Source organism: Girardinichthys multiradiatus, chromosome 20 (genome assembly GCF_021462225.1).
Source record: "Girardinichthys multiradiatus isolate DD_20200921_A chromosome 20, DD_fGirMul_XY1, whole genome shotgun sequence".
Classification (NCBI taxonomy): domain Eukaryota; kingdom Metazoa; phylum Chordata; class Actinopteri; order Cyprinodontiformes; family Goodeidae; genus Girardinichthys; species Girardinichthys multiradiatus.
The window spans coordinates 8,092,008-8,115,159 of NC_061812.1; the positions used below are offsets into that span (position 1 = coordinate 8,092,008).

Consider the following 23,152-nt stretch of genomic DNA (forward strand, 5'->3'; position numbering starts at 1 on the left):
GATGCAGAGGACAAAGTTGGACATACTGTGTATTCAGGAGACCAGGTGGAAAGATAGCAAGGCTAACAGCTTAGGATCAGGGTTCAAGCTGTTCTAACATGGTGTGAATGGCAAGGGAAATGGTGTAGGTGTTATCTTGAAGGAGCAGTTTGTCAGGAATGTTCTGGAGGTGAAAAGAGTATCGGATAGAGTGATGAGTCTGAAGCTAGAAATTAAAGGTGTGATGTTCAGTGTTGTCATTGGATATGCCGCACAGGTAGGATGTAAGAGGAGAAAAATAAATTCTGTAGCAAATTAGATCTAGTGATGCAGAATATCCCCAGAGGTGAGAAAGTATTAATTGGTGCCTATCTTTGTGGAAATGTTGGAGCAGGGAATAGTGGTGATGAGGAAGTGATGGGCAGGCTTGGTATTCACAGCAGGAATGCATAAGGACAGATGGCGATAGACTTTGGATGGAAATGGCTGTAGTGAGTACTTTCTTCCAGAAAAGGCAGGAACACAGGGCGACTTACAAGAGCACAAAGTGGTAGAAGCTTAAAAAGGCAGAAAGTTGTTTTGCTTTCAGAGAGGAGTTAAGACAGGCTCCGGGTCCCCAGGTGGTGATTCAAGATGACTGGACAACTACAGCTAATGCTGTCAGGGAGGCAGGTAGGCAGGCTATGTCTTCTGGAAGGAAAATTGATAAGGAGACTTGGTGGTGGAAAGAGGAAGTACAGGAGTGCGTACGGAGAAAGCGATCAGCCAAGAAGAAGTGGGACGCTGTGAGGATTGAAGAGAGTTGCCAGGAGTCCAGGGAGACTCAGCGTAAAGTGATGGTAGAGGTAGCTAAGGCCAAACAAAAGGGCATGTCGTGACTTGTATGATATAGGTTGGACCGTAAGGTGGGAGAGAAAGATTTATACAGGTTGGCAAGGCAAAGAGACAGAAATGAAAAGGATGTTCAGCAGGTTAGAGTGGTTAAGGATCAAGATGGAAATGTACTGACAGGTGTGACAAGTGTGATTGGAAGATGGAAGGAGTATATTGAAGAGTTGATGAAAGAAGAAAATGGAAGAGAACAAAGAGCAGAAGAAGGAATCATGGTGGATCAGGAAGTAGCAAAGATCGGTAAGAATGAAGTAGGGAAGGCACTGAAAAGGATGTAGAGTGGCGAGGCAGTTGGCCCTGATGATATACTTGGAGGTATGGAAGTGTCTATGAGAAACAGCAGTGGAGTTTTTCACAAGGCTCATTAAACAGATGCAATATTTGCTTTGAGGATGTTGATAGAGAAGTACAGAGGTCAGAGGGAGCTGCATTGCATTTTTGTAGATCTAGAGAAAGCATATTACAGGGTGCCAAGCGAGGATCTGTGGTATTGGATGCGGAGGTCTGGAGTAGCAGAGAAGTATGTTAGAGTGGTGCTAAACATGTATGAGAGCTGTAAGACAGTGGTGAGGGGTGCTGTAGTTGCATCAAGAATCGGCTCTGAGCCCCTTCTTGTTTGTTTTGGTGATGGACAGGCTAACAGATAAGGTTAGACAGGAATCTCACTGGACTTCGATATTTGTAGTTAACATTGTGTTCAGCAGTGAGAGCAGGGAACAGGTGGAAGAAAATCTAGAGAGATGGAGGCCGTGGAAAGTAGAGGAATGAAGGTTAGCTGGAGCAAAACAGAATACATGTGTGTGAATGAGAGGGACCCAGTGGAACCATGGGGTTACAGGGAACAGAGAAAAAGAAGGTGGATGATTTTAAATACTTGCTCAACATTCTAGATCAACAGGGACTGTGGAAGGGTTGAAGAAATATGTGCAAGCAGGTTGGAAGGGATGGAGAAAAATGTTAGGTGTGTTGTGTGATTTCCTTAGATAGAACGTTTTTTATCCAATTTGAAAAAAATAACTGAATCTGACTGCACTATTCAATGGTTAGGATTAATTGGAATGCATGTACCTGACTTTTGTGAAGTGCCTTGAGACGACATGTGTTGTGAATTGGCGCTATATAAATAAACTGAATGGAATTGAATAGAAATGAGTATCAGCGAGAATGAAAAGAAAGGTGTACAAGATGGCGGCGAGCCCCACGATGTTGTATGGTTTAGAGACAGTGGCACTGACGAAAAGACAGGAGGCAGAGCTGGAGGTAGCAGAGATGAAGATGTTGAAGTTCTCTTTAGGAGTGATGAGGATGGATAGGATCAGGAATGAGTACATCAGACAGACAGCTCAAGTTAAATGTGTTGCAGATAAAGCCAGAGAGGCCAGACTGAGATGCTTGGACATGTAAAGAGCAGGGAGTACATCGGTAGAAGGATGCAGAGGCTGGAACTGCCAAGCAGGAGGCCTAGAGGAAGACCATAGAGGAGATTTATGGATGGAGCAAAAGAGGACATGAAGGTAGTGAGAAGAAGATACAGAAAATAAGGTTAGATAGAGACAGATGACTCACTATGGCAACTCCTGAAAGGAAAAGAAAAAGAAGAAAGAAGTTGATTTAGAGATGTTCAAATTAATAGCTATTTTTTTCTGTTGATTGGTGGTAACCTGAAGATCATTTATCATGAGCAGTACATTTATTTGCTTAATCAATTAATCCCATTGTTATTAAATAAATTACCAAACAAAAACGGCAACTTATTTAGCTGATAAAATAAACTTTAATTGATTTATAATCGTTAACTCATAAAATATATGCATACCAATCTTTATGTTGTGTCTGTATTTAGCTGGGGGCTCCTACTACATGATTTCACGTTCACTGGGCCCTGAGTTTGGTGGAGCGGTGGGGATCTGTTTCTACCTGGGAACCACCTATGCTGGAGCCATGTACATCCTGGGAGCAATCGAGCTGCTCTTGGTAAGAAACATCCCACTGGTAATTAGGAAACCTAATAATCTTACCAAGATTACCAGGTTTCCTCTATGTTCTCTGGTTACTGTCATTTTAGAGAAAAACGCTGTATTGTTGTTTGTTTTAGCAAATAAAGGTTTGTACAGACAGTATTATTAACACACAACAGAGATTGCAGAGACAAATGAAAACTGTGTATTAGTAGCTTGCACGTTCATTTTACTCAACTCTGAAAAAAGTTCAATACAATATTCAGCTTTTATTTTGCAGATTTCTGAACACATATGTACTTCAAGTTTTTTCACCCCTTCACTAATTTGTACCTCCATGCAATACCATTCCATCTCCACTTACTTCGATTTTGAAACTGTGAGGCCATTTCAAAACCATCTATTAAACTATTTAATTCAATTCATTTTCTTTGTATAGTGGCAATTCACAACAAAAACCGTCTCAACACACTTTGCCAAAAAAGTCAATTCAGTTCAGTCATACAGACAGATTGCATATCAGTTACATATATTCTAATTTCATCATAGTTAATAAACAATGCAGTCAAGTTCAATTTCTTATATAACTTGGTAAAAAAGTATTGTATCTAAGGAAACCAGCCAATTGCATGGAGCCACTTACTTGCAGAAATCACTCCTCCTGGATGAGCATGAAGCAGCAATAGACAGTCACTTGCATGGAGTTGTTGACCTTACAGCAATCCATCTTACTAAGCGTACATGTAGTAAAAGTGGAAAGGAAAACTTCCAGCAGAACCAGGCTCAGTGTGAGCAGCCTTACTGCAGGTCACAAAAAAGAAACACAGAAGCACTGATACAGGAGTACTTTCTATGTGAAGTACTAGTGGGAGTTAATGGCGGCAGTAGATCTTTAGAGATTTCATCTAGGAGAGAAACATCTAAATACTATAGGTAAACTATTTGCCAGTTTTCAAGTCTATACAATGAACGACAGCACATATAGTTAATCGTAGCAAAAGCTCAACCAGCGGCTATATCTAGGAGAAAGACAGGGCCATGTGTAGGTGAACACGAAGTTACTGGCACAGTAACTTACCAATGCCCACCTCCAGGAATGTGTCACAGCTAAGCAGAACACAAGGCCAGATGTCGCTTCTATGAAGAGAGATAACAGAGAAAGAATATGAAGCTTAAAGCTGAAATAACAGTAAACAACAATGAAAATTTGGAGAGAATTAGGAAAATGTAGCACCATTGCATATCAATTTACTTCTCTTGATAGTTAATTATTTTGATGCAACAGTTAAATTATTTGATGAAATAATAAAATATGTAGACAGATAATCATAACAATGTTCAAATCACATGTGCAGTTGATTTATTTATTTAATATTTTCAGTTACAACCTATTTCTCTTGATTGTGGTTCTTATCCTCTTTTGGAGAATAAAAACGACTCTGACCCCTAATCAAATCAAAATAATTGCTGGACCTGTTGGTTCATGTTATTTAATGCAGGCCCATGACAACATTCTCTTTCAGCAGATTATTAGTGGATTACAGAAGATAGCTTTAAAACATCGGTTTACAAAGCAGATTACATACATCCCTAAGCTCGCACAAATTATTGCATGGTTGCTGCAAGATGTCCTGTGGCAGAGGGATCTTTTTCAAACTCCAAAAGGTTGGATACAAAAAGACCACAACTGCAAAGTCTAAAATGACCTCATTCACTTTTTGTAGTTTGTTGGATATTTATTTTGTTTATTCACTCATGCCATTTCTTAACACAACATATTGAAATTATAGAAGTTTTCCTATTAAAGGAGAATAACCATGCAGTTATTTCCTCCTTGTGTCTGTCGATATGAATCTTATATCAACATTAGTTATACAGAAATCTTTTTTTTTTTTTTAACCAAAATCTACAAAACATTTGAAATATGAAGCCAATATTAGAAAAACAAAAATGAAATCATGGGTATTGACTGGGTTAAAATCTGACTCATTTTGTTTTTTGTTCAAATCATGTATTACGATCATAAAAATAATGCTTGTGCAGCAGAAATCAGTCTGCTTCTCCCACTCAAACAATGGAGACAGAAATATGTTGAGATATTTCTGCTGCAGTGTTCCCATGCCAACCCTGAATGCTTGTTAATATTATCTGTGCTTGTCTCTATTTTTGTTGCTCAGCAGCAGGAAGATGATCCTTGCATTTTTAATCCTGACCACAAACCTACAAGTGGCCTAAATTTCCTAACCAGAGAAAAGCTGTCTATCTGCAAAACAGGTCTTAGACCGCGTAGACATGGCCAGAAAATAAAACCGCACATAAACCGTCTGCATGATGTTATGAAATTAATGTCAGCTTTGCAGTCTGCTTTGCACTAGATGAAAAACCTTCATCCTCACTGAACGTTGAAGTGATTTTAGTCTCACATTCTGTTCATATTGTTAACAGATTATTTGAATATATTTTAGAAAGAGTTATCATGGCTTTTATCCTCCTCCTTCTTTCTCTAGTCTTCTGCTTTTGTTCCTAATGTCTTCCTTCAGCTCAGCATCCTGCAAGGAATTTTTGGATAATTATGCAGATGATGCATTAATGAGAGCTCTAGATACTGATAGGCTTACAGAAGCATTCTCTGAAAAAGCTATGATTATGGCTATTTTATGATTAGATCATTCTATTCTTTTATCATTCTCCTTATGGTTGTCTCGTAAGGTCATGCAGAGTTTGATTATGCCCGGAGTTTAATATTGTCTTCTGGGTCAAAGCTGGCTTATTTTCCATTGTAAAAACGACAATCTCATCAGAGTTGTGCAGAACAGACTGGCACAGTCCACATTTGAATACATTTCATTCTTCCATCCCTAGCCAAGAACACAAACTGAAGCTGCTATTTTAGGAAGTATGAGGAGTTCAAAGTGAAGCTGGAGATTTGTTTGCCTGGTGATATGCTGTTATTAGCATCAGATCAGCTTTTCCAACAAAATGTCTGAGCTAAGCAGTAACACCCCACTGTCAGACATGGTACAAAGGAGGACCCCAGAATGAAGACAAGCAGGCAGCATGACAGTAAATTAAAAGTTTTAATCTTGGAATAACAGAAACTCACTCAATAGAGAAGGCAGGAACAAAAACACGCAGGCGAGGCAAGCATGACATGAACCAAATCCGAGACATGAGATGTAATGTTTGCGCGATGACTGAACAGAACAGAAGTGTATAAATGGAGTGGGAACCAGGTGAAACAAGTAAACTAATTACAGATTCAGGTGGACCGAGTGAAGCTGATTGAGACAACAGACAGATGCAGGAATAAAAAGGAGACATGACTGAGACAAAAACAGAAAACCAATAAAACAAACTAATAGGAACACAACTAGAAAAACATGAAACCAGAGCATAACCAGAAGCCCAATCCAAGAACACAATTTAGCAAAACATGAATACAAAAACTAAAGCATGACCAGGAAAACAGAAGCACGATTCAAACCCCAAAAAATAAGACCAACAAAAACCCAAAAACACCCACAAATTCAATTCAATTCAGTTTTATTTATATAGCGTCAATTCACAACACATGTTGTCTCAAGGCTCACAACAGTCAGGTTCATACATTCCAATTAATCATAACCATTGAACAGTGCAGTCAGAGTTAGTTATTTATTCAAATTGGATAAAATGTTTTTCTGACTAAAGAAACCTAGCAGATTGCATCCAGTCAGTGACTTGCAGCATTCACTCCTCCCGGATGAGCATGTAGAGACAGTGGACAGTCACTGGCGTTGACTTTGCAGCAATCCCTCATACTGAGCATGCATGTAGTGACAGCGGAGAAGAAAAACTCCCTTTTAACAGGAAGAAACCTCCAGCAGAACCAGGCTCAGTGTGAGCGGCCATCTGCCACGACCGACTGGGGGTTTGAGAGAACAGAGCAGAGACACAAAGAGAACAAAGAAGCACTGATCCAGGAGTCCTTTCTATGGGAAGGAAAAGTAAATGTTAATGGATGTAGTTCCTTTAGTCATTTCATCTAGAAAGAAAGAACAGATAAACTCAGAGCCAGTTTTCAAGGTTAGAGTCTGAAAGAGAGCACATACAGTTAGTTACAGTTAAGCTCAGTCAATCGCTATATCTAGGAGAGAGAAAGGGTTAAACACTGAAAGACAGGGCCATCTGGATCATCGGTAGAGGGTGAGCATTAAGTGGTTGCCAGCAGAATTTTGGATGATGCCCCTCTCCAGAAAGGTGTCACAGGTAGACACAGAGCCAGGCCAGGTGTAGCTTCTAGGAAGAGAAAAGAGAGAGAACATAAAGTTAAAAGCTGAAATAACAACAAATAATTCAGAATTAGAGAGTAGTGTGAGAATGTAGCAAAGAGGGTGAAAGTGGTCATGTCCTCCAACAGCCTAAGCCTATACCAGCATAACTACACAGATAGTTTCAGTTCAGATTATTTGGTTAAACGGCGCTTATTTACAACGTCGTCTCAAGGCACCCTACAAAGGGTCCCACTGATGGTCATTGTTATACTAAAAACCACAAGGATTGGGATACCTCCCTGATTATAACCAATGGAAAAGATTATAACCATTGGAAAAGAGAGGGGGTCATACAGGTAGCAGAAATGGAGGGTGTGTTTGCACCTCAGCAATAACTGAGCCGGTTTAGGCTAAACCTGACTCCCCCTTACTCCAACCAACAGGGAGGAAGGAAGGCTCCCTCCCTGATAACCTAAGCCACTCTAACTATAAGCTTTATCAAAAAGGAAAGTTTTAAGCCTAGCCTTAAAAGTAGACAGAGTGTCTGCCTCACGGACCAAAAACGGGAGCTGGTTCCACAGGAGAGGAGCTTGATAACTAAAGGATCTGCCTCCCATTCTACTTCTAGAGGCTCTAGGAACCACCAGTAAACCTGCAGTCTGAGAACGAAGTGCTCTGTTAGGAACATATGGAACAATCAGATCTCTGATGTATGATGGAGCTAGATCATTAAGGGCTTTATATGTGAGGAGGAGAATTTTAAATTATATTCTGGATTTAACAGGGAGCCAATGAAGGGAAGCTAAAATAGGAGAAATATGATCTCTCTTTTTAATTTTCATCAGAACTCTTGCTGCAGTATTCTGAATCAGCTAAAGGTTTTTAATTGCATTTTGTGGACATCCTGATAGTAAAGAATTACAATAGTCCAGCCTTGAAGTAACAAATGCATGGACTAGTTTTTCAGCGTCACTCCTGAATAGGATACTTCTAATTTTGGCAATGTTCCGGAGGTGAAAGAAGGAAATCCTAGAAACCTGTTTAATATGGGATTTAAATGACATGTCCTGGTCAAAAGTAACACCAAGATTTTTTACTTTATTACCAGAGGTCAATTTAATGCCATCCAGGTTAAGTGATTGACTAAGCAGTTTCTTTTTTTAAAACTCCAAAGACGACAACTTCTGTCTTGTCTGAATTTAGAAGCAAAGTTTTTAAAGTCATCCAAGTTTTTATATCTTCATGCTTGTAGTCTATTTAACTGGTTGGGCCCATCAGGATTTATGGATAAGTAAAGCTGAGTATCATCAGCATAACAGTGAAAATGTATCTATGCTGCCTGATAATTTGACCTATTGGAAGCATATATATAGTAAAGAGAATTGGCCCAAGTACTGAACCCTGTGCTACTCCACAATTAACCCTAGAGTTTAAAGATGATTGATCATTTACATGAACAAACTGGAATGTGTCAGACAGATAAGATTTAAACCAGCCTAGCGCTGTTCCCCTGATCCCTACAGCATATTCCAGCCTTTTTAAGAGAATATTATGGTCGACTGTATCAAATGCAGCACTGAGATCTAACGGAACCAGTACAGACACAAGTCCATTATCTGAGGCCATAAGAATATCATCAGTGACTTTCAGCAGAGCTGTTTCAGTGCTATGATGAGCTCTGAAACCTGACTGAAACTCTTCAAACAGGTCATTGCTGTGTAAATGCTCACACATTTGATTAGCAACTATTTTCTCAAGAATTTTAGATAAGAATGGAAAATTGGATATAGGTCTGTAATTTTTCAAGTCATCTCGATCAAGTGAAGGTTTCTTAAGTAAAGGTTTAATTACAGCTACCTTAAAAGCCTGTGGTACATATCCATTTACTAAAGATAGATTAATCATATCTAAAATGGGCCTGGTATCAGAGGGAACACTTCCTTAAATAATTTGGTTAGGATTGGGTCTAACATACAAGTTGAAGGTGTAGATGAAACTAATATTTCTGATAACTCAGGAAGCTTCACAGGATCAAAACAGTCCAAACACAGATCAGGTTCTACAGTTATTTCCAATGTTGTCTCGATTGCTGAGGATGAAGTAATCATCTTCGGGAGTTTGTCAAAGATTTTCTTTTTAATAGAATACATTTTATTTAAGAAGAATCCCATAAAGTAATGACTGCTAAGAGCTAAGGGAACAGATGGCTCAACAGAGCTATGACTCTGTGTAAGTTTAGCAACTGTACTAAAAAGAAACCTAGGATTATTCTTGTTCTCTTCTATTAATGATGTTCTGGCTTGGTGAAGTGTCTTTTTATATAACAGTAGGCTATTTTTCCAGATTAAGTAGGAATCTTCTAGTTGTGTAGAGCGCCATTTTCTCTCCAATTTTCTAACTGTCAGGTTTAAACAACCTACAATATTTATAACATCACAAAAAGAAGAGAAAGACAAAGAATTTGTTATTTCACTCGCTGCGAGGAGAACGGACAAAGATGTGTTTTTAGTTACAAATCTCTACCACTCTAAAAACCATCTGTCCGACCCTCTCTTTTTATTATCTTTTCGGGGGTCCCTAATTACAAAGAACCTTATTCTCTAAGGATGGGAAAAACAGCTGCATTGTAAACAGGTCATAAACAGCATTATCTTTTAACAACACACTTCCACATTCTCCTCCAATCTTAGGATCAGTGCGTCTTCGTTCAGCGCAATCAGCCTTCATCTTTATGACCTCCTCAACTGGATTGTTTCCTCCTCAGCTCCATTTATGACCTTTGCCTGCAGACAACTCACACATCCTTATTCACACAAACACCATGAAAGGTTATAAAATCAAATAGTCAAATGAAACAAAAGGAAAAATATAAGACAAAAGATATAAACTATATACAATTATTCCAACACTAACATTGTGCTTTAAAGTATGCAGCTCTGAATTAAACCAGGGAGCTTGCCTCCTATGAATAATTACCTTCTTTTTATGTATCACGCAATGATGAAAAACACTATGAACAAAAGAATCAATTTGTGAAGGGGCAGAAACAGAATTATTGCCCTCCACTGTGCTTTTCAGTGATAATGAGGAAATTAAAAGTGGAACAGATTCTTTGAAGGTTGTTACAACATCGCCTGATAATGATCTACTATAATGACATTTTCTTTCAGGTGTGGAGTACTCGGTTAAATTAAACTCAAAGGTTATTAAGAAATGGTCAGACAGGACAGGGTTATGAGAAAATATTGTTATGTCTTTACACTCAATGCCATATGTCAGCACAAGGTCCAGAGAATGAAGACAAAGGTGTGTAGGTTTGTTAATGTTTTGAGCAAAGCCAATTGAGTCTAAGATAGCATTAAATGCTATATTTAGGCTATCACTTTCAGCGTCAACATGAATGTTAAAATTCCCAAATCAGGTCACTAACTAGCAATGTCTTTGAAGAGAGAGATCTTATGTTCAGTAAGCCACATTTAATTGTTTTATTTTTCTTTTCAGTCTGAGTTGTGTTTATTTTTATGAGAAATCATAACACCCACTCGTTTTTGGCACTTTTTGAATAGCCTTTTACGATGATTAGTTTGTGGTGGAAACCTAATGGTTGTTTTAAAACAGGAAAAGAAACCCATGCTTATGTAACAGCAATGCTATGAATCATCACGAATTGATGACAGACACTGATGTTAATTATGGGTTTACAGTTTGATGTATCACATGGGGCCATTCTTTGATTTTGTAATAGAAGAAGTGTATTAATGACACTTAACTTTCAAACATTAATTTTCATGCTTGAGCTTTTCAATTAAATTGAGTTAAAATAGCAGTCAGTGTGCAGCAGTGGACTGTTAATGCAAGAATCACGGGTTTCGCCCTCTTCTCTCCCCACCTCATTCCTTTCTGCTCGCGTCTTCTTTTTTTATGATTTTCTACATCTATGTCCACCTGGTTGAAAGGTAATACATTTTTCAGCTAACAGTGCGCAAGACAACCAAGATTATAACCTTAAGTCTTCCAGCTGAAATCCCCCAGGGCTTCCTGGGAATGTGAGATGTGAAAGTGGATGAGTAATACTAGTGGTATTGTCTACCTCCAAGATGCCCCCTGGCAAAATACAAGATTTGTTATAAGAAAATGTGTGTTTTATGTTTGACCCCTACCTTTAGATCTACATAGCTCCCAAAGCAGCCATCTTCCCGCTTGAGGGTCTGGAGGGTGCCGAGGCGGAAGCAGCCCTGCTGAACAACATGCGTGTGTATGGAACCATCCTTCTGACCTCCATGGCCACTGTCGTTTTTGTTGGTGTCAAGTATGTGAACAAGCTGGCCCTGGTGTTTCTGGCATGCGTCATCCTCTCCATTCTCGCCGTCTATGCTGGAGTTGTCAAGACTGGCATTGAGCCGCCCATTTTCCCGTAAGTGAGGCAACAAAGACAGAACAGAAAATCAAATTGTAAGACATCTGAACATTTGTATTACTGTTTGAACTGTCACTGTTGAAATAAAACCTGCAACAAGACAATACTTCAGGCTTTGCAGCAAACTTCATTGGTTTTATCTTAAATTAGGTACTCCTATAGAATACTATTTTGTAGGTTTCTCTCCTTGCGTATGTACTGCATCATACAGAATTATGCATACATATTTAACAATCTATGATTCCCTCACATTCTGCTTCTAAGGAGCAAGACAGAGCTGTGATCTTTTAAATTGCTCCTGATTAGTCACTCTTTAGGTTTTCAGTCTTCTTTAGGTTTCCAACTTCTTTTGTGTTCAGCTAACTTTAGAATGACACAACATTGTGAAGCACGCTATGAAAAATAAAGAATGTGGACAAGTCCAGGAAAAGACTTAAAAATAACTGCACCAAATAAATAGAATCTGAAAGTCATGTCTTCATAAAATGATACATTTAGTAAAGACCTCACAGAAAACCTAAGAAATGCATCATATACTTTATGCCTGGATTTTAGCTTTTTGCAACCTGTTTATAAAATACACTGATCAGGATTTTCCTGGCCAGTACCAATTTCTGCTTTTCTGATTTCTACTTTTTTCTTATGGAAGATGAAGAAATTATAAGCACATTGTCATTTGTTCATCAACACATATGTCTCTAATCTTGTAATCAGATTTCTTTTAAATAAAAAAAGTGATTTTAAGAACATGCTGCAAATCAATCCATTTATAGACTGAAAATCATGGAAATTTTTAGTTTTGATTCAAATGTTGAATAGGAAAAACAACAGTAATTATTTTAGCATATTAGCCACTGATCAAAACCGATCAGAGCCAGTCAAGGAAATATTGGCTGGTTCAATCTCTAGCAGACTGATAAAAAATAAAATGTGTGTAAAATTGTGATAAATTCAATACTTTTTACGTTTACAAAGAGAATGGGAAAAAATCTGTCTATGTGTTCAGGTGCTAATTGGCCAAAGATATATTTAAAATTGTAGAGTTGATCATGACCACTTTAAAATATTTCAAGAGAGTCTGGCTACTTTGAAGCAAAACCAGAAGAAAGAAAATACTGATGTTTAAAAGCATTATTGTGGTATATTCATAGTATCCAAACGGTTTATTTGTGCATTTATATTGTGCCTTTCTCTGAAACATACACAATAAGATGTGTCAGAATAAGATAAGATGCTGGAGCAACACTTTGGTTTTAATCCAGACTTCCAGACTTAATTTGCAGAATTTACTAAATCATTGGAGAGTAATTCTTTTCAAAGTCAAAGTTCTACATTTAAACAGAAGATCTTCATTCACTGCTTTGAATTTTATTTCATTTACAGTGTGAATCTATGTATTTGCAGTGTATTTTTGTGCCAAATCTGTTACACAAAATCAAATCACAATCAAACTGAGATACTGTAATGTTAATATACAGTATGTTGGGATTTTAAGAAGCCAACATCTTGTTCTTGTCTTTCCTCCAGCGTTTGTGTCTTGGGAAATCGCACTTTAGTGTGGAAGAACTTTGACGTTTGTGCCAAAACCATTGAGACCGCTAATGCAACAGTCACCACCCAGCTGTGGCGCATGTTCTGTGACTCACCTTTCCTCAATGCTACCTGCGACAAATATTTTATGGCCAACAACGTGACCCAGATCCAGGGCATTCCTGGGATTACCAGCGGAGTCCTGGCAGGTTGGTCCAACTGCTTTGGATCTGCTAGTGTTTCCATTTTCACACAGTGCGAGCACAGATTGGGTTAATTTGCCCAGTGACCATTCATTATCTGAAGATAGAAGCTTTAATTCATTATAAATTCAGTTTTAAAGAAGTGAAAGATAAATGTTTGTGTTTTACTTTTTCTTTTTCTAAAACGCTTTTTTTTAAACAATTGCAGCTAAGAGTATGTTTATATCTTTTAAGAATGGATGTATTACAAAACATCTGTTTCCTGTCATTTCCTCATAAGGCCACAAGGTTATGGATCAGTATTATTGGATTATTCTTCAAAGATGAAAGTGATTTATAGCCATAACTCATTTCACTCACAGCTTTTGTTGCAAACTGTTAGGTTTTACAAACACTGTGCAAAAGAAAGAAATCTCTTTTCCTTTCCCGGGTTCCTTTAGAAAGCTCATAGCTTGATTAAACTTATTTGACTCTGATATTTCACAATAAAACCCTGTATTAAGCATAAGGTGAGGACTGTGCCCTTTGAAAATGATTCCTTCCTCTTGGAGCTGTTCATATTTCACTGTTCAAAGTACATTTACTATAACATTTGTTCGGATCAGTAACAACCTTCATTGTCACAGCTAATAACATGTAAAAATGATTGGCTCCCTCATTAAAGATTGTGATTTACTGAAGAGGTTGAAAAAGGACTGAAATAGTGCTAATTCAGGGCTGCTTGCAGTTTTCCCAGTCAGAATTCTAACTTGGGAGGCTTTGTTAGACTTATTTCAGAATTACTAAAATTTCATTTTTAAAAAACATTTCAAATTTTTGTTTTTGTAGCTGAACCAAAACATGAAACTGTGTTTGGTTCATTGAATAGCTGAGGAACAGAGTAGATGAATAATTTTGGATTTGATGGGATTTTTTAGCATCTTCTCTCCAGGTGACACCTCATCACCTGGTTCAGCATTATTCTTCTCAACACATCTTTCTCACCAACACAGATAACCTGTTTGGGAACTACTATGAAAAGGGGGATCTGATTGCCAAATCAACCCTGGAGTCAGTGGAGGACCATGATGACCCTATAACTAATGCTAACCGCTATGTGTTGGCCGACATCACCAGCTTCTTTACACTGCTGGTTGGCATCTACTTCCCATCAGTAACAGGTGACCATTGCTTCCTCAACTGTTTGATTTTTTTTTTGCTGTATAAATAATTCCTTGTGTTATCCTCATTGAATATTAAATAAATACAATCTTCTATGTGTATGAATTTGTAATCTTAGTACTTTGTGCTTTAACTTTCTCCACAGGAATCATGGCTGGATCCAACCGCTCCGGAGATCTGCGTGATGCCCAAAAGTCAATCCCCATTGGAACCATTGCAGCCATCACAACCACCTCCACTGTCTGTATCCTCATATAACTGCTCCCTCAGCAAAAAAAAAAAAAAAAAAGAACTCTGAACACACTCATCTTACAAACAAGACAGTTTAAAAATTTTAAGAAATTTAGGCATAGTTGTTTTATGTCGGACAGATACTTTATCGCTGAAGGATTTTAAGCTACCATGAAGTTAGATGTTTTTCTCAGCTCCAGTGAAAAAAAATATTGTGGCCGGCAGGCAGCCTCATAATTAAAGGTCAGCGTTTTAAATTTGGAAAGGTCATAACTGTGATGATAACCATGTCATTCTGACAACTAGTCAAACGTTTTCATGCATTATTAATGTTGTTGATATTTGGCCTCATCTATAAAGTTTGCTTCCAAATAGGTTTAGTACCACTTTTTTACCTTGCTTATTTTTATCAACTGTAGAAGAAAGGTCATGATACATAATACCAATTTGCTGTGCAGTTCTTCATCAATTTGCTTCTTACAGGAAGAATAGTGAAGCAGCTATATTGAATAACCTCCAGTGTTTCTCTAAATAATCAGTTTGTAGTCTACACAAATTTAATTAGGACTTCTAATCACATTATCTGTCTCCCTATGCAAGTGCAAGTTAATAAACCCGAGGGATGCTTGTTACAATGTCACTGATCTCTTCTATACTCTTCTAAACAATATTGATTAAAGCATTTTCCTTGCAAATATACTTAGCTTCCGTGTCAGAAAATTAAATGCATTTTAGGAATTGAGTGAATGTAATATCCATCAACTGGAAAACATACAAACTGTCTCTATGCAATAGCTTAGTTTTCCTGATGTATAACTTCCCAGACATGTCCAGTGTGATTCTGTTTGGTGCCTGCATTGAGGGGGTGGTCCTCAGGGACAAGTAAGTTCATCCTTGATGACTGAAAGCAGTTTGATTTATTATTGAAACTCTGCCCAATCTGTCCACTGAAATGAATCTGAGAAAGCAGGCTGTTTGATGGTTTAAAGTAATGTTGATCTATTGTAGGTTCGGAGAGGGCGTGCATGGGAACTTGGTAATTGGCACATTGGCCTGGCCGTCACCATGGGTGATCGTGATTGGCTCTTTCTTTTCCACTTGCGGGGCAGGGCTCCAGAGCCTGACTGGAGCTCCTCGTCTTCTGCAGGCCATTGCCAAGGATGGCATTGTGCCCGCCCTTCGGGTCAGTTTCTGTTTCTGTCACAATCGGAATGTAGTGGCTAATTTACAAGAACACTGCAGAAGGTACCTCATGCAGTCAAACTTGTGTTAAAGCTGTGCTAATGGATTTTCTGTTTGTGCAGATCTTTGGTCATGGCAAGGCCAATGGAGAACCAACATGGTCCCTCCTCCTGACAGCTTGTATCTGTGAGAGCGGCATCCTTATTGCCTCCCTGGATGCTGTGGCTCCCATTCTCTCCATGTAAGAACTGAAAATCTAATTAATTTCTATTTTTAAAAACCAATAGTAGGACAGTTCAGAACTGTCCGCCTAAACAGAAATGCCAGAATTATGGGCTCAAAATTAATATCTCCAAAACTTTGAAAACAAAGCCTTTCAATTACATTCAGTGGATCCCAATATGTTGGTTTACATAAGACGAGCTATATTGTAAACTGAGTTACCTTGTGTCCCGCAGGTTTTTCCTGATGTGCTATATGTTTGTGAATCTGGCCTGTGCCCTCCAGACTCTCCTGAGGACTCCAAACTGGAGGCCCCGCTTCAAGTTCTACCACTGGTCAGTTCTTCAGAAACAAAGAAAAATAACATCAGCTCAGATTTCATGTTCCAAATCAAATCTCCATTCCTTTATGCGTGCTTAATACTTCATATTGCTTTGTAGGGCTCTGTCCTTCCTTGGGATGAGCTTGTGTCTCACTCTAATGTTCCTCTGCTCCTGGTACTACGCCATAGTGGCCATGGGGATCGCTGGCTCTATCTACAAGTACATTGAGTTTGCAGGGTAAGTGCACAAGATCCTGGTGAAAACCTGATAATAACACATCAGGACTAAATCTTTTGTTAGATTTTTACTGAAAACATTTTTTTTGTTTTAGATTCAGGTTTTTTGTCTTTTTTGGATTCAAAACTGTTGATTAAATTTTCACATCACTTGTTGTTGGATACGTTCCTCAAAGATGAACTTCTTAAAATTTCATATATTGTTCTTGTCACATTGGCGGACTGTGCAAGAGGGATATTAAAGGGGAAAAAACATAAAATGCATTTTGCCTATTTCAGGGATCTAAATAAAGAACTTTTATTACAACATTTTAATCTGAACTCAAAATAGTACCTAATGAAGAAGTGGAAGAAAAATGATATAAGGTTTTCAATATTTCATACATTACAAAATCTGAAAAGGGTGATGTATTCTTTTATTTTTTTATTTTTTTACCGTGTCCTTTCCAGCAACATTAGCGCTCAGAAATGTTGTCTGAGTGCCAAGAAAAAGCCCAACAGATTTACTTTTACAAGTGGAGCATTACAGCTAACGCTTTAAAACTGCTAGATATTTATAAAAAGAAACTTTATTAGAAACTGCTTTGGGATTATTTCAGTTGTTACGGACCCAGAGATGGAAAGGGAAAAAAAAGAAGCACGAAAGAGAGAAAGGTGGGGCAAAAAGGAAAAGAAGCGAGAAGGAGAATAGAATGGAGGAAAGAAAGAAGAATGAAGAGAATAAGAGATAATGCTTTGCTTGCTTCTACACCTGCAGAAACGTTCATATTACCAGCTTTTTTACCGAAAAGTGCACAGTACTTATCAATACAAGATGTATTTAGTGGTAAATGCGGCTCAATATAGAACATTTGTGTATGTGTTAACACCCGAATCTAAACACCTGTGAGTCTGAGTGTGTGCGTGTTTGTGTATACAAGTGTGAGAAGCCACAGACCTGCCCCCCTGGACCCGGGGCAGATACGGAGGAGATCCGAGCCACAGACATCCAAAGGCCCCCCAGAGCACAGGACTCCCAGGAAAACCACCGCCGGGAATACTTCAAAACTTTTATCTCATCTAAATAGAGCACCTTCTTCCAGATGTTTTCTGTGTCTCCTCATGGCTTCTTTCAGACTTTAAATGTGAATTCTTGCAGCTGTCTTTCAACAATGGCTTTCTTGTTCCCACTTTTCCATGGAGCCCATAGTTGTGGAGTGTATAACTAATAGTTCTCCTGTTGGAAGATTCTTTAACGTTAACTTTGCATCTTTGCTGCTACTCCAAAGTCACCAAGGATCTTTTTGCAAACTCTCTTATTAATCCTCAACCTCAGTTTAGGTGGTAGGCTTCTTTTTTGGCAGGTTTGCCAATTGATGACAAATTGATAATGGATTGAGCAGTGCTTTGTGAGATGTTCTAAATTAGGGATATTGTTATGTAACCTGATCCTGCTTTTATAATAATAATAATAATAATAATACATTTTATTTTTAAGCATTTTTCAAGACTCTCAAGGTAGCTTTACATCAATACAAGAAAAACAACATATTGTGAACAAAGGTAAAAAGTGCCACAAAGAGACCAACAAATAAAATACAGATAAATGTTTGTGGTGCAACGTGTGGGGCGGTCAAGTGGGGTATGCTAGTCTGAACAGGTGAGTTTTAAGGAGTTTTTCTCCACAACTTAATCCCTGACCTGTCTGTTGTGATCCTTCGTCTTTATGATGTTGTCTGTTGACTAATATTCTGCATCAAACCTCTGAAGTATTCACAGAACAACTGGATTTACTGTATTATTTTTCTTCCATTTCAAACTTATGTGCTATATTAAAATGTGTGGTTGTAACATGAAAGAGTTCAAGACATAAGAATAGTTTTGCAAGGCCCTGTATCTTCATAAAACTTTATTTCTAACAGAGGCTGCATCTCAGCATCTTTTGCCCTTTTGAACTCTGTATTTGAATATGAAGTAACAAAACTGTTTATGTTATGACTGACAAATATTGGTCATGTCACAGTGCGGAGAAAGAATGGGGTGATGGGATACGAGGTTTGTCTCTGAGCGCTGCACGGTACGCTCTCATGCGCCTAGAGGAAGGCCCGCCACACACCAAGAACTGGAGGTATGACACACACGAATATGCCATTTTGTTTTATTATGTTTCTAATCAACACGTGAATCATTCATGACATTTTCTAATATCTTTCTTTCTCCAAGAAGGATCTCTCCCTGCTCTTGTCTGTCTCATTCACCTACTTTGTGTTTGCCCTAAATTTCATGTCCTTTGCTCTCCTCTCCCATTAGGCCTCAGCTGCTGGTGCTAGTTAGTACAGATGCAGAGCAGAATGTGGAACAGCCTCGTCTGCTGTCACTCACCAACCAGTTAAAGGCAGGCAAAGGTCTCACCATCGTTGGGACGGCTCTGGGTGGCACCTATCTGGTGAACTACGAGCAGGCTCAACGTGCAGATCAGGTAGGGAGCATTTGACAGTCTGCTGACAGTCTGCCACCTCTGATCAACATAGTTTAAAAAAAAGTTAAAGATACTAAATCCTCTGCACCCATTTAAATTCCTACATTAATTTCTTAAAATATTTTTATATTTTTTATCTGTTTTATACTGCAAATCTGTATTTTTCATGGAAATTAGAAAGGAGTACATTTTAAACTATTATTTTACATGTGATCATCTAACCACGGTCAGATTTAATGATTTTTGCATTTAGTAAGATTCTGTACAGGTTTTTAGTTGATAGGTTTTGTCGTACTTTGCAGGCACTGCGCAAATTAATGGAGACTGAAAAGGTGAAGGGCTTCTGTCAGGTGACTGTCTCCTCAAACCTCCGGGATGCTACATCTCATCTGTTGCAGGCCAGCGGGCTGGGAGGCCTGAAACACAATGCTGTGCTGGTCTCCTGGCCACGCAACTGGAAGCAAGGAGACGAGCACCAGACCTGGAGGAACTTCATTGGTACGCTGTAAAGAAGGAAAAGAAACCTATAATAACTTCCAAAATAGCCAAGACAGTTCATCCTTGATTAATATTATCCTGTAAGCTCGTAGGAACATGGTCAAAGATGCTTCTCCTTAAGTAAAAACAGTTTTACAGTTTTTTAAACAGTTTTACAAAACGTTATTGGCGTAGTTGGTAGCACTGTTGCCTTACAACAAGAAGGTCCTGGGTTCAACTCCCAGCCGGGCATCTTTCTGCATGGAGATTGCATGTTCTCCCTGTGCATGCGTGGGTTCTCACTGGGTACTCTGGCTTCCTTCCACAGTCCAAAGACATGCCTGTTAGGTTAATTGGTCACTCTAAATTGCCCTTTAGCTACCGTGCACAGTTGCTAAAAAAATAAAAATAAAACTCTTTTATTATTCTGGCATTTAGGAAATGTTTTTCAGGATCAGAATCAGCTTTATTGCCAAGTTCGTACATACAACAAACAAGGAATTTGACTCCGGTACACTTTGCACCCTGGGTTTCCTTTTTGTTTTTTTGTGTTATAAGATATATTCTGCATATATCCTTATGTCCATAAATACATATATACAATATACACATATACAAAGGTGGATTTGCATCTTCAGTATGAGGTTGTTTGGTACTCTATTAAATGTTCATCAGAGAAACAGCCCGGGGGAAGAAACTGTCTCTGTGGCGGCTGGTTTTTGTAAACAGAACTCTGTAACGACGGTCTGAGGGTAAAACTCTAAACAGTTTATGTGCAGGGTGTGTGGGGTCTGCAGAGATTTTTCCAGCTCTTTTCCTGACCCTTGACCTGTATAAGTCCTGGATGGAGAGAAGGTCAGCCCTGATTATTCTCTCTGCATTCCTGATTATTCGTTGCAGTCTGGACCTGTCCTGTTTTGTGGATGAGCCAAACCACACTGAGATGGATGAAGACAGGACATAATGAATGATGGCAGTGTAGAAGATGACCAGCAGCTCCTGTGGAAGGTTGAACTTCTTGAGTTGCCTCAGGAAGTACAGTCTCTGCTGGGCCTTCTTCTGAACAGTGTCTATGTGTGAAGACCATCTCAGATCCTCAGAGATGGTGGTTCCTAGGAACCTGAAGTGGTCCACAGCTGACACGGTGTTGTTGAGGATGGTGAGTGGGGTGTATGGGGGTGGTGTTCTCCGAAAGTCCACCACCATTTCCACAGTCTTGAGTGGGTTCAGTTCAAGGTAGTTCTGACCGCACCAGTGTACCAGCCGATCCACCTCCTGTTTGCATGCAGACTCATCACCGTCCTGGATCAGTCCAATGACAGTGGTGTCGTCTGCAAACTTCAGGAGTTTCATGGATGAATCCGCTGAGGTGCAGTCATTTGTATTGAGGGAGAAGAGGAGTGGGGATAGAACACACCCCTGGGGGCATCAGTACTTATTGATCTGCTGCGGGAGAAGATGCTCCCCAGTCTCACCTGCTGCTGTCGGTCCGTCAGGAAGCTGTTGATCCACTGACAGGTGGAGGCTGGGACGTTGAGCTGGGTGAACTTCTGGTGGAGGATGTCTGGTATGATGGTGTTGAAGGCCGAGCTGAAGTCTACAAACAGGATCCTGGTGTACGTCCCTGGACGGTCGAGGTGTTGCAGGATGAAATGTAGACCTAAGTTAACAGCATCATCTGCTGACCTGTTTGCTCGGTAAGCAAATTGCAGGGGGTCCAGCAGGGGGCCTGTGATGTCTTTCAGGTGCTTCAGCACCAGCCGCTCAAAGGATTTCATGACCACAGATGTCAGGGCTACAGGCCTGTAGTCATTTAATCCTACGATGGTGGGTTTCTTGAGCACTGGGATGATGGTGGATTGTTTGAAGCAGGAGGGGACCTCACATTTCTCCAGTGACTTGTTGAAGATCCTTGTGAAGATCGGGGCGAGTTGATGTGCACAGGCTTTTAGGCATGATGGGGAGACGTTATCAGGTCCTCCATCTTTCTTTGTTTTCATGCGCTGAAAGAGCCTATTTACATCTTTCTCAGAGATCTTTAGTGCAGGCAGAGGATCTGAAGGTAGGGGGTTGGTTGTTTTACGGGTCAAATTTGTTCCTGAATGGGATGTGGAGGAGATGGTTTGAGGTGTGAATGGCTTCTTGTCATGTCTGCAGTAGAAGCCATTCAGACGGTTGGCCAGGAGACGACTCTGTTCAGGATGGGTGGGGGGGCTCCTATAGACAGTCAGGTTTCTCAGACCAGTCCATACAGCTGAAGTGTCACCAGTAGAAAGGCTGTTCATAAGCTTCTCACTGTAGCTTCTCTTAGCTGCTTTGATCTCCTTTGTTAGTCTGTTCCTGACCTGCCTGTACCGCGCCCAATCTCTACTGCTGTGAGCTTCATCCTTTTCCCTGCACAGATTCCTGAGGTGTGGAGTAAACCATGACTTATTGTTCCCGAAGGTGCAGAAGGTCTTGGTCTGCACACACACGTCCTCACAGAAACTGATGTATGATGTCACCACATCAGTTAGTCGGTTTAAGTCAGTGGCTGAAGTTTCAAAAACAGTCCAGTCTGTGCATTCAAAGCAGGCCTGTAGCATCTACTTTGATTCCTCAGTCCACTTCTTAACAGTGTGAACCTTGGCTTTGGAAGCTCTTAGTCTTTGTCTGTAGGTTGGGATGAGGTGGATAAGACAATGATCTGAAAAACCCAGAGCAGCCCTGGTAACAGCATGATATGAATCCTTTATAGTTGTGTAACAATGGTCCAGTGTGTTTTTTTCTCTGGTGGGACACTTAATATGCTATCTGTATTTGGGGAGTTCATTGGAGAGGTTTGCTCTGTTAAAATCTCCCAGTATTATGATGAAAGGTTCAGGTTATTTTTTCTCCACGTCTGTAATCAGCTCGGCGAGATGTTTTTCTGCGGCAGAAGTACAGCCATGCGGTGGAAAATATGAGCCAATTATTATAAATGAGGAAAACTCTCTCGGTGAATAAAACGGTTTACAGTTTATGGAAAATGTCTCCAGATCAGGACTACATGTTTTCCCCAGCACTTTTATGTCTCTGCACCAACCTAAATGGTTTAGGAAGCATCTTTATATATTTTATTCCTCCTCCAGTGTTTTCATCTGAACCTGCAAAAATGCATTAAATAAATAAGATTGAAGCCAGGAAACTGATGAAAACAAAGTGCAAACTGAAGACATTTGAGACTTTACCTTTACCTTGCTGCCTTATGTGCAGAGCTGGTCAGAGAAACCACCATTGCCCGCCTCGCTTTGCTCGTACCAAAGAACATTTCAGCATTCCCGTCCAATGGCGAACGCTTCACCGAGGGTCACATTGATGTATGGTGGATCGTTCATGACGGAGGCATGTTGATGCTTCTGCCCTTCCTGCTCCGCCAACATAAGGTACTGTTTAATATTTAGACAGTTCCCACCACACTAAAAACAAAACAAAGTGAATATTGACAATACTGGCAAAATCCAAGTTCTGGCAGAACACATAAAAATTTTCAAGATGTCTAATCTGCAATTATAACCAAGCAAAATGCAGCTTAAAGATTGTATTGATTGTAGAAATTTTAGAGTTTGGAGATGCTCTAATTAATTGACAAACTATGTTGTTGAATGTTTAG

General features: G+C 39.4%; 1 protein-coding gene across 3 annotated transcripts in view; it reads left to right on the plus strand.

Annotated features, from left to right (window-relative positions):
- slc12a5a (solute carrier family 12 member 5a) overlaps window positions 1–23,152 on the plus strand; it is a 233,407-nt gene that overhangs the window by 194,602 nt on the left and 15,653 nt on the right. For all 3 annotated transcript variants that reach the window (XM_047348014.1, XM_047348015.1, XM_047348016.1), the window contains exons 6-19: window positions 2,714–2,844; window positions 11,248–11,495; window positions 13,026–13,237; window positions 14,224–14,391; window positions 14,538–14,636; window positions 15,448–15,505; window positions 15,632–15,806; window positions 15,928–16,046; window positions 16,264–16,362; window positions 16,468–16,587; window positions 18,589–18,693; window positions 18,876–19,044; window positions 19,347–19,542; window positions 22,756–22,925. In XM_047348014.1, the coding sequence (XP_047203970.1) occupies window positions 2,714–2,844; window positions 11,248–11,495; window positions 13,026–13,237; window positions 14,224–14,391; window positions 14,538–14,636; window positions 15,448–15,505; window positions 15,632–15,806; window positions 15,928–16,046; window positions 16,264–16,362; window positions 16,468–16,587; window positions 18,589–18,693; window positions 18,876–19,044; window positions 19,347–19,542; window positions 22,756–22,925 (2,069 nt within the window). The remainder of the gene's footprint in view (window positions 1–2,713; window positions 2,845–11,247; window positions 11,496–13,025; window positions 13,238–14,223; window positions 14,392–14,537; window positions 14,637–15,447; window positions 15,506–15,631; window positions 15,807–15,927; window positions 16,047–16,263; window positions 16,363–16,467; window positions 16,588–18,588; window positions 18,694–18,875; window positions 19,045–19,346; window positions 19,543–22,755; window positions 22,926–23,152) is intronic.